Genomic DNA, 12,490 nt, shown 5'->3' with positions numbered 1-12,490 from the left:
TATGTCTCTGTTGCTGCAGCATACATGTTCATCTGGCTTGCTACTGGTGCATTCATAGTGGTGCGTACTGCTGCTATTCATGGCGATGAGGTTTGTTGTATCTTATATCCAATGCAATGCATCTTTCTTAGTTCATGGTCCTTGCTGCTCAGCCAGTGGGGCTCGCACCATAATATACAGGACTCTTGATTGCTTGATTATTACCATCTATTATCCATCTTCAATAAATATCATCTTCTTCATCTACACCTCAGCTTCAATGGACTTATTTATATTACCACAAGATTCACAATACTCCATTTACTGGAGCGTATACTAGAGGCATCTCAAGTGTAAGCTTGCCTTCATGGTTTTACTATGATGGTTAGCGAAAAGAACCACCATACAGCTTGTAAAGGGTTATGTATCAATTGAGAGGATTTTAATTCACCAGCTAAAGAACTTAAATTAACAGTTCACAAATATCCAAGGGAAAGCTTCCAGGGACCCAACACTTCGACTTTTGCATAACATACCTTTGGTTGCATAGCAAAGGAAAATAAATAAATGTGAACTATTGGAGTTTCCAGTACACGCGCTATTAAAAATATCATCACTCTCATGTTCTGGACCTTGAAAATGCCCTTTACAATTAGAATGTGTTAATTCTTTAGTGGCAGTGCTAGAGGAACTGGTGACCAGCTTTCCCTTCCAATTCTGGCTGCATGGCTGCCTATAGCTATTGGGAGGGGGTTTAGAGATGGACTGAAGGCCCCAGCTATGCCTAGTCTAGCTCAAATGAGACCCAAGACCTTTCCACATTATGCATACTGGCTGATAGGGTTATAGCTTGGGCGACAGAAGCCATGTGCCGGATAAGGATTGCTTACTTTGAAAACCAGGCTACACCAGAAACGTAAGGCAGTAGAAAGGAGGCATTTAATCACCTAATATGGGAACCCTAGGCTTACATCAAAATGGGTGAAAGATGGGCTGGACACCCAGTGTCCAGTGCAGATGATGCAGTTGAAAAAGTCGAGCATGGGTTTCAAGCCCTACTGGCGCAAGGGATGGGGAGTCCGATGTTGCTCATCTTGGGTCACTGCTGGGCCCATCCAAAAGCTCTGGAGGTGGGAAAGGTACAAGACCATCTGAGAGGCTTGTACCCTTTCCAACATTACTCTCTCAAACTTCACATCTTTTTTTACCTCAACAGTTATTTCTCTGACGCTTTCTTTGGAAGTTGTAAGACACATTTTTCTTTTCTGCACCATTAATCAAATGTATGTCCATATACTATGCATTACCTTTTGCAACATAATCTCTCAGATGAGACTCTGAGGCATTGATTGTCCATGGTGATTTACAAGTCATGCCCCACCCCTGTGAATACCACATATGCAATCCATAGTGGAGAGGGGTGTGAAGAGTGAGAGAATGTTGGCATTAGATTTGCTGGGGGTCCTAATGTGAATTCACTGGCTCACTCCTTTTGGGATCGAAATCAAATCCTCAGTCAACAAACAAGGTTGTGTTGGAGCAATCAGAAGATGGAGTCCTGATATGTTATCTCTAGGTTTTCATGCAGGTTCAGACTCCTGTAGGCAGTATTAATTTAACAAGTAACAAGACACAACAAGCAGAGGACTACACAAGTCTTAAACTTAAGATTCCTGAGGCCATGTGGGAGGGGAGCTGTAGACTTAGCCAATCCATCCATCCCCTCAAAGCTAAACAAAATAGACATGCTACAGTCTTGAAAGGGCTCCACTGAAGGCCCCCAACATGGATTGGGTACTCTGGAGGATCTAGGTACAGAGTTTAGTGAAGAGCAAAAGGTGGGGTAGAACATCTTGTTTGTTGATTTGTCAAACACCCAAGCCTGGTATTTTATTAGTCTGTATAAGATGTCTAGCCCATTAGGAAGTTTACAAAATAAGTTGAAAGCTATGGCAATTATTCTTCCAGGTAGAAGGGGGCATCCAAAAATATGTCACTCCAGCTAGCAGTACCCAAACCAAATCTCAGTATAATACCGCAAAATCATTTGAAGTGGAGATGCACCCAGTTCTACAGCACCAATCAGAATCCCACTCTGGCTTCAAATCTCATTATGATCATCATGAAGTATCACAGAGCAAATATGCTGCATGATTGTGCAGTATAAATACATCCAGCCCTCCTCAGTACGGATAGCGGTGTCAAGATTTCAGGACCCAGAGGCTCAATTGCAGTAATCAGATGCCAAGGCGGCATCACCTGGCGTTAGTGTGCATGGATGAAAGTTGTACTCCAGAGCGCTTAGAAGACTTCTCTGTGAAACTTTAGCAGTCCATGCTTTTGACCTTAGACAAGAAAACGGATTGCTGGTCAAGAGCTGAAGCATCTTGTGATATCTAACTTGAAGAAGCATCAAGGGATGCCCTGCTCAACATATGTCAGTTTTGGGGAAAAGAGGGCTCAGGTCTTGAATTGACCAACAATCTGAAATTTTTCAAGAACTGAACAGTTACTGAAGGGTCCTAAGACAGTAATTGTATCCAGGTCAAAGGTCAAGGTCAACATCATCTTTATTCGATCATTGTAGGACCATAAGAGCACAAAATAAAACATTTACATCTTCAGAAATATAAATAACACTTTTAAAAGCATCATAAAACAAATAGTCATTAAAGTGCATAGATTCTTTTCAATCTGTTAGCAGCAAAGATATAGCTGCTACAGAGGAGGTGATGCCCCAGTGCCTTACTTATAGGCAGGGGAGGTTATGTGTCGTTCCCTTACTGCCGCAGGGGAGGTGATGGTTCATTTCAGACATGCGGCCTCGGTTCCTTACTCAGCACAGTCGATGAAGAAATTGGCACCCGGGGACGATGCATCAAAAGTAAAGATGCGCTGCGTCGATTTCACAGTGATGAAGCAGGCGCTGCGTTGGAGTCAGAGCAGTGTGTCACAGACTTCATTGATGAGGTGCTCTAAATTCATGCATCGGCGGTTCTTCTGCCATGCTGTGATGGAAAGCTGGGGCCTGCGGTGTAGGCCGTGGTCATTGTGTCAAGTGGGAACCACACTCCGGTGCAGGCAGTGGAAATGTGTCAAGTTTTGCAGTAATGCACCAGTTTGGAAAGACATTGGGAATCAAAGTGTGGGTTTTTCTTCTTGTTGCACCAGAACTCACTTCTGGATTTGGCACCACTTGGCAAGACAGGAGTCTCAGCAAGAGAGCCCAGCAGCTGGTAGGTGAAGTCTTTAATGGCCCTGAGATTTCTTAACAGGCGGCAAGCTCAACTCAAGCTCTTGGAGAACCTTAAAAGCAGGATGTGGAAAGCAAAGTCCAGTCCTTTCACTCCCAGGACAGAAGCAGCAGCAGCAGGCCAGCACAGCAAAGCAAACAACAAAGTTGCAGTCTCTCCTGACAGCAATCCAGCTCTTCTTCCTGACAGAATGTCCTCAACTCTTTAGAGTGCCCAAGACCCTGCCTTTCCCTGCCCTGGCCCCAGACACACTATAGGGGGTGGATATTTCTGTTGTGGGGACAGGCACAGCCCTTTTCAGGCGTCAGTGTCAAATCCTCCCAACACTCTAGCTCAGGAAGACCCATCAGCCTGGTGATGGGCCATTAAGATATTCAGGGCACACCTCAGCTCCCTTTGTGTGACTATCGAGAGTTAATGCACAAACAGCCCAACTGTCATCCTGACCCAGACGTGTATTCAGAGACAGGCAGAGGCACATAATGCTTAATGGAAGAAAATTGCAACTTTCTAAAAGTGGCATTTTCAGATCTGCAGTTTAAAAACCAACATCTCTTGAAGATTTATTTTTAAATTGGTAGTCCTTAAATTGGTAGTCCAGAGACACCAAACTCAAATTTTCTTTCAGCTTTCAATTGGCAGATACACTTGTAAGATGTGACAAGGCTGCTCCAATTATAACCTAAGGGAGAGATAGGCCTTGCTGTTGTGAAAAACTGAATTAGCAGTATTTCAGTACCAGGACATGTAAAACACAACAGTACATGTCCTACCATTTAGATACACTGCCCCCTGTCCATGGGGCTACCTTGGTCGCACCTTAGGGCTGCCTTACATGTAATAAAAAGGAAGGTTTGGGTCTTGGCAAGTGGCTGCACTTGCCAGGTGAACATGGTAGTTTAAAACTTCACACCCAGACACTGCAGTGGCAGACCTGAGACATGCTTGCAGGGCTTCTCATGTTGGTGCACAATCAGCGCTGCGGGACCACCAGTAGCATTTGATTTACAGGCCCTGGGCAGATTGCTGCACTATACTAGGGACCTACTAGTAAAACAAATATGCCAATCATGGAAAAATAATTACCTTTACATTTTAGGGAGAGAGCATACGCACTTTAGCAATGGTTAGCAATGGAAAAGTACCCAAAGTCCTGAAGCCAACAAAAAGAAGGTCAGAAAAATAGGAGAAAAAAGCTAAACGTTTTGGGATATCCCAGTAAAAAGGGCCAGATCCAACATCCTCTATATGCCTTAACCTTCAGTACTGTTTTAGGAGGGCCTTATATCTGTAATTTCTTACCCTTTCAGTTTAACTCTTTCACGTTTCAATATAGTACACTGTTTTTGTAAATCCCTGCTCATTTCTATTATTAGCTAGCAAGGGGGGTCTGTGGGAGTATTTGGACGGTTAATTTGAGATGGCCCGTTAAACTGTAGTACCTCATAAGTTAATCGATAGAATATTAGTTGATTCTGTTCCTTACATGTCCCCTCTAGTAAATAATGCATTTTTTTTTTATATTTACTTAACTTACATACAAAATTGCCAGATAACTTATTGGAAAGAAAAACTGAAATCATTACTGATCAGGTCAACGTTTGGAATGTTCTTTTGCATGACTGTCATAAGTCATAAGTATGTGTCACTGTTGATATGTGCATATGTTCAACTGTCAAGCGTACTCGCGAACCATAAGCCGCTTCAAAAGGAACGATCTGTTTTGGTTGGTTTTTTTTTAATGTCAAGATTTAAAGGGCTTGCATACAGGTATACAATTTTATTTCTGTTTCCTTTGGTGTCTTTGGGGGTACACAGATCTTGATGAATGCGCTAATGGGACACACCAGTGCAGTCTGAACGCCCTTTGTTTGAACACGCCTGGCTCCTACCGCTGTGCCTGCTCTGACGGCTTCATCGGTGATGGGTTTGCCTGCTCAGGTAGGATGAATTTGTACAACCAGCACTTGCAAGGCCTATAGTTCTGGCTTTAATGTAGCAATGCATGTAAACACTTGCTCGCAAATGCTGCTTACATGCGTTCCATTTACACATTTTGTTTATCACATTAAACCTTGCCCAATTGGCTTTGCTAATGCTTGTGAAAAAGTAGCGAAATTAAAACAATTACTTTCTTAAGAGAATGCATACAGGAAACAAATACTTTAATGTAATAAACAGCGTGATAATTAAATGCACTTTTCCTAAGTAAAATAATCAATCAGACATTCCAATAGAAGTATTTAACTTTGAAGGTGGAATAATACATCAATCAGCCAATAGTGTGAGGTGAGCGAGCTTACTCTTCTGGCTGGAGCCAATAGGTAACAGCCTAACAAGCAGTTGCGTAGTCAAGTCGGACCTAAAAACACTCACTTTAGCAGATTAAAAGTCATTGTGTGTTTAAATAAAGAAATGCTCACGTTAAAGTGTGTATCTCGTTACGCTTGAGTCATCTGAAAAAGGACTACATTGGTCCTTGGTGGTGTGAGCATATTTAAAAAAACATTGCATGATTGCATATTGTGAGAGGGGCGCGCGGTTCTGCTTTCTATTACAAAACACTGGCTTGCCAGAACACATGGTTAGCGTGAGGTGACCTAGACGAATATGCACCGACTGCAAGAATGTCTAAGCCCCCCATGTATTTCTTTTCGCACACAGATGTCGACGAGTGCGCAGAAAACATTAATCTCTGTGAAAATGGACAGTGCCTGAATGTTCCTGGTGCTTATCGCTGCGAGTGCGAGATGGGCTTCACTCCTGCCCCAGACAGCAGGTCTTGCCAAGGTATGTATGGAACCGCCATTTTAACCTCGTTCTCTGAAATTCTTAGGCAGCAGTGGAGGAAGTCATAGTCCTTCCTGGGAAAGAGCCGCGCCTGGAAACCGATCATTCAGCACGTGCTTTGCACAGAAAAAACTGTTTCTTCAGATAAGGATTATTTTGCGTTTTGTATTATTACCGTGGCAGTTTTAAGCTCGCTCACTCTAGGTTTCCAACGGTGGCCACAAATTTCATCCAATTTTTATTCACCATTGTTTTTATTTCTTAGAGGGCATCCTGCTGGAAACGTACTCCATAAATGTACAGTTTAATTTAATAATCTTAATCGTTTTAATTTAAAATCCTTAGAATTTCCCCTTATGTGCCCTTTAACCCTCTAAGCAGATTTACGTCCCTAGCGTCTGGAAAAAATCATATTTGAAATGGCTACGTTTATCTCCACAGGCCATTTACTGGTGCCTCAGAGCGGAAGGGGGTTTGACGCATATTTACAGCCACGCTGTTTATGGTTATCACTTCTGTGCTTTAAAAGAAGGAAGATCAAACCAGATGTCCCTGACTAAGACCAGAACGGGCAGCTTGTTGCTGATAACTCAAGAAAAAGCTGCTAATTTGTGTTAGGATGTTGGTCAAAACTTCACAACATTTTAGTTGTATATATATTTGTAAAACAAGTATTTTTTGCTGGATGCGATTAATATGCTGATTGCAAGCAAAGTAATTTAAGAAATTATGATAAAACATATCATGATGAGCACTGAGGTGTACCCTCACTACATCGAGAGCATGCAATCGGGAGTCACTATATCATAGATGAGTTTTAAATGCAATGAAATTGTGGGTCACTGTTAGAAATGGGGGTCTCTAGTTGGCAGAGGTAGGTACCTTCGACCAAATAAATAGGGACCCTTGCTTCTAGTCAGGGTAAGGGGAAAACGCACTCTAGATAACCCCTGTTCACCCGCTGGGTAGCTTGGTACGAGCAGACAGGCTTATCCTCAAGACAATGTGTAAAGTATTTGTACCAACACTCACAGTAACACAGTTAAACACCACAAATGGACACCACACAGGTTTATAAAAATAAAGGTATCTATATCTAAGTTTCACAAGACCAAAAACTACCAAAATTCCAACATACAGTAAAGGTTTTAGAGGAATTGTTCTTGAATAGTTTGATACAACAATAACCTGACGGCAACTGTATTTCTGCAGGCAAAAAAGCACTAGGGTAAACAGTCCTTGATTAAACTGAAGTTATTGGCATAGATCGCGATGTTTTAAATGCCTTTCCCCTGGCCCCGGCGTGTGATGCCCCTGTGGCTCTGACGAACTGCGTCCACAACAGTATTGCTGACTCCATCGTCAGCCACAATGTAAGTATGCCCCCGGCTGCCCTCTGAGCCTGGAAGAAGGAGGGAAAGCAGGCCCCCAGTACTGGAGCAGTTCTCTGCGGACCCGCAACCCGACCCAGGGAGTGACACACGCAGCGGCTCAGGACTTCAGCCCAAGCGTTACCTGAGGGGTTGCTCGTTCTCTCCGGCACCTCCGAACTCGACTGCGCAGCTACCGGGGCCTCGGCCTCAGACAGCCCCCGGGTGGTGCAGGATTCCAGTCTCACTCTTCTGCTGTAGTTGACCGGCTGGGCGGGGCATGACAAGCGCCGGCTTCCCCCACGTCGAAGAGTCCTTTGTTGCTAGGCAACGGCCCGCGGCTGATCCTGCTGCAGCGCGGCCTCTTGCAGTCACCAGCTGGGCACGATCACACGCCCACAGCGGCGTAGAAGTGGTGTTAGGAAGCGAAGCGCTGCTCAGCAATGCAGGCCTCAGGGAGGTTGCAGCCCATGCCCAGACACAGGCCCACGGGGATTTCAAAAGGGAAGCACCTCTCAGATTGTGGCTCGGGCCGGCGGCGGTGATCGGCATGCAGCACTCTGGGGCAATGCTGACTTCACGTAGGTCTCAGGCTGTGCGCTGACACACGCACACTGTGTCGAGGAGACAATCTTTGGGCAATAACTCTTTCCAGCAATGCAGGGTTCACAATGGCACCAGCTGTGCGCAGACACACTCACACAGCATTTTAAGGATCTTTGGAAGCTTGTGTATCCCTGTGTTTCCGTAACAGGAGGCCAGCTCATCTCAGGCCCTTGGAGACTTTCTCTTCAGGACAGAGCACACAGCAAAGTCCTTTTTTCTCAAGCAGGGGGACACAGCACACAGCAAAGTCTCTTGTCCTCTCCTTAGCAGAACAGCAAACTGCAGGTCAGCCCCAGACACACAGCCAGGGCAGTATTCCTCCTCAGTCTCTTCAGCTGTCCTCTTTGGCAACAGGTTCCTCTTGATCACGAAGTAGTGTAAATTATAGGGGTTTCAGCTCTAATTTTTATACCCCTAAAGTCTTTGTTCAGGGGACCTGGACCCAGTCCAAACCAGTTCTGGGTGCACTCTCCCAGTGCACAACTTCTTCCGTTTTGAATGTGGGCCAGGGTCCTCAGACGCACCGCAGGAGGTGGAGCCAGTCTTTTGTGGAAGGCAGACACAGCCCTAGTCTGGGACAGGTACTACTCCTCCCCCCACTCTAAATGCAGATTGGCCTATTCAGCCCAGGCTGACTCACCCAGACTCCTGGAGCCACCCCAGCCCCTGTCATTCCAATGCCAGACAATCAATCTACAACCAGGCAGAGCACACAGAAAGGTTGAACAAGACAATACCCACATTCTAAAAGTGCTATTTTCAAACACAGGATTTAAATACCATCCTCACTAAAAGATGCGTTATTAAATTCTGAGTTCAGGGATACCAGACTCCAATTTTCCATCTCACTCCTATGGGATGAAATGCAGGTAAAATGTGACACAGAATTTCCCATTCTGTCCTATGGGCAAGATAGCCTTGCAATAGTGAAAAATGAAATTGGCAGTATTTTACTATCAGGACATGGTACACACACCTGTACATGTCCTACGTTTCACATACACTGCACCCTGCCCAGGGGGTACATTGGGCCTTTCATAGGGGTGTCCTAGGTGTAAGGAAAGGGAACGGGTAGGTCATGGCAAGTGGGTACACTGGCCAGGTCAAAATGGCAGTTTAGCAAACTGCGCACAGGCACTGCGGTGGCAGGCCTGAGACATCTTTTTGGGGCTACTCATGTGGGTGGCACAATCAGTGCTGCAGGCGCCCAATAGTAGCATTTGACTTACCAGCCCTGGCACATGTAGTGCACTTTACTAGGGTCCTACTGGTAACCAAGTATGCCAATCAGGGAGAACCAATCACAGTATTACTTTATACAGGGAGCACTTGCACTTTGACACTGATCAGCAGTGGCAAAGTGCCCAAAGCATCTAAGCCTATACAAGAAAAACAGGAGCAAGCCCGTTAGCCCAGCAGAGACCGGGTATATGTAGTAGCAAAAAACAATGTCTCAACAGGGAAAATGAATAAGAGGACCAATCAATACATAATTCAATCAAAGGGAGGGAAAAATTAAGAGAGATCCAAGAATAGAAAAGGAACAGATTTAATAATTAGATACACAAATGGTATATACAATTCAAAATAACCATAACTAACACATATGCACTGACAAAGAAGTGAAAAAGTGAACGGCGCAGTGACAAAAGTGTGGAAGTGACAACACGGTACGGCGAAATGATTTAAATAAATTCGAGGTCAAGGAGAGTAATATACAATGGGTAATTTACATATAATCATGAAGGTCTCACAGGACCCTGTAGTTAGCCGTAAGTAATGCTGCCTGGTCGACGACGTTTCAACCTCCTTAAGTTGAGGTCATCATCAGGACTATGGTTATTGCAATATTCTAAATACCTATGTGTAAGAAGAAAGGGGGAGGATAATGAATAGAAAGGCCCAGAAGAAAAACATAACTTACAACACAGAAAATGAAAAGTAAAAGGCAAGTCAGGAAGTAGTAGTACCTGTGTCCGTGGTCATAAACCACTTCAATGTTAATTGCAGGGAAATTGTGGAACAAATAATTATGGTCCGTCACATTTAGAAGGGGATCATCAAATGTCTGAAATAATAATGAAGAAATTGTAAGGGTGGACAACTACTTCAATGCAAATAGTAGAGTAAAGCGCGGTGAAAGGCGCTTACCTGTGGGTAACAACAGAGAAATGAAGGCCAATAGGAAGGATAAAAATATCCTGGTAGTGTTTAAAAGGCAGCCATCTATCGTAAAAGGAAACAGAAATGAAACTCATGCACAAGTTGGGAAAATGAAATAAAAAGGGGGATGGTTGGGAATAAAACCGCTTACCAATAGGGGCATTTCGTTAAGTAACGAGAGGGCATCCAGCGGTAAATAATCCGCAATATTTGAAAAACAAGGACTCTACTGGACAGAAAGGAAAAGAGCTTTAGAAGGTGGGCGTGTAAAAACAACGCCAAATCGAAACGAAAAGTGAATAATCTAGTCAAGGGAGGCAGCCATGGGGAGACTTACTAGAGTAGGCTCGTTAAATGCCAAACATCGGGATTAGTCCACAGAACTCTACTGGACCAAAAGAAAACGAGCTTTAGAAAGTGTGCGTTTAAGGACAACGCCAATTCGAAGCGAAAAGTAATTAATCAAGTCAAGGAAGGCAACCATAGGGGAGACTTACTAGAGTAGGCTCGTTAATTGCCAAACATCGGGATTAGTCATCAGGACTCTACTGGACAAAAAGAAAACGAGTTTTAGAAAATGGGCGTGTAAGAACAACGCCAATTCGAAACGAAAAGTAATTAATCTAGTCAAGGGAGGCAGCCATAGGGAGAACTTACTAGAGTGGGTTCGTCAATTGCCAAACAACGGGATTAGTCCGGGATAGGGCCTCAGCGTCCAGACAAGTAAGACGTCAAGCGCATATGAGACGTGGACGCTTAAAAATAAACAATCCGGGTCATGTGATCACATCAAGACCACAAAGGAGGGACTAGCAGGTACGGACATAGCAAGGGAAAAAGGACTATAGGTAGAACGAGGAGGATGAAAGGAAAGAAACACCCGATCAGTGTCGTGATCAACAATAAAAAGTTAATAAATTCCTTACGAGGTATACAAATTAAGTATAGTTATTTGTCAATTGCAATTAACAATTTACCAATAAACCTCTGAGCAAGGGCAAAGCAATTTACGATATTGTATATACCATTTGTGTATCTAATTATTAAATCTGTTCCTTTCTATTCTTGGATCTCTCTTAATTTTTCCCTCCCTTTGATTGAATTATGTATTGATTGGTTCTCTTATTCATTTTCCCTGTTGAGACACCAAAGCATCTAAGCCAGCAAAACGAAATCCAGCACAGCATCAAAAACACAGGGGGTAGAGGCAAAATGTCAGGGGATATCGTTTAAACACACACACATATACCGACACACGCAGACACACACGCACACATATTCACTGAAAAAAACAGAGGATAAAGTGAAGTTATAGTTAGTTCTGGTAATAAGATCTTAACATACTGAAAAATACACAGTTAAAATGCATTTATAATTACAAACACTGAAATTCACCAGTTATAGCTCAGCGAACTAACTATAATCTGTGCCCCTCGTCACACACTGCTTATGACCTCACATATTACATCACTCATGAAATGTTAAATGACTTAATTGATGACATCACTTGACATCTCACATGACATTGGCCAACCCTACAGGTGGCCAACCCCACAGCGCATGGCCTGCATAATGGCAGTTTGCCGCGGGGTCTGGCATATCTTTATTTTTCTAAGTTATTTTAGGATCCACAGAGACCCCTGGGTCCTTGAATCCTGAGAGGAACCTTTGGTCCTCTGGGGATGTGACGATCCAGGGATGTTCTGTGAATATACATGGGAGGGTCTCACTGGAATCCAAGGATCTAGCCACTGGATCCATGGATCCTGCAACCAAATTTGGCTTTTTTATGTTAAACACAAGGAGGGTCATTTGGGGCACTCCACAAGGAACAAGGGATCAGGGTTTGTTCCTGTGTGCTGTAATGGCAGCCACATCATTTTCCCCTGCTTTTGGGGCCAGTCAATAGGATTCACGTATTTTTTTAAAGTTTTGGCTCTACGGTTCCATCGAGGATCCAACAATCCAGATATCTCGTTCTATTTAACCATTTTATGTCCAACGTAATCACCTCTTTAAGTGTAAATTCCTTGAAACTTCTCAACGGATTTACACTAGACAGAGCATAGCCACTACCTTGAGTAAAGTTTGTCCATGCCAAATTTAGTGTCATTCTGTTCAGCTGTTTTTTTCTGTGTCAGAGAGACAGATTTCCTAAGCAAGTTAACATTGATAATTGCACATAGCTAAATTTATTGTACCTTGAAGACCAGGGCTTGGTTATCTTTCACTGACTCCCGTCAATCTCTCCGGATTCAAAGCAAATGAAGAAAGGCAGTTGTTGCTTTGAGTATAAGCAGGGGAAAAGAAAGCCATGGGAGGTACCCA

The 12,490-nt window shown here is 43.7% G+C and overlaps 1 protein-coding gene across 1 annotated transcript in view; it reads left to right on the top strand.

Annotated features, from left to right (window-relative positions):
- Positions 1-12,490, top strand: part of FBN2 (fibrillin 2) — a 969,744-nt gene that overhangs the window by 782,492 nt on the left and 174,762 nt on the right. The window contains exons 33-34 of the mRNA XM_085632710.1: positions 5,052-5,174; positions 5,898-6,023. Of these exons, the coding sequence (XP_085488836.1) occupies positions 5,052-5,174; positions 5,898-6,023 (249 nt within the window). The remainder of the gene's footprint in view (positions 1-5,051; positions 5,175-5,897; positions 6,024-12,490) is intronic.

The sequence above is a fragment of the Triturus cristatus genome, chromosome 2_1 (genome assembly GCF_964204655.1).
Source record: "Triturus cristatus chromosome 2_1, aTriCri1.1, whole genome shotgun sequence".
NCBI lineage: Eukaryota > Metazoa > Chordata > Amphibia > Caudata > Salamandridae > Triturus > Triturus cristatus.
Note: the sequence above shows the minus strand (reverse complement) of the source record. Positions and strands in the feature narration are given on the sequence as shown.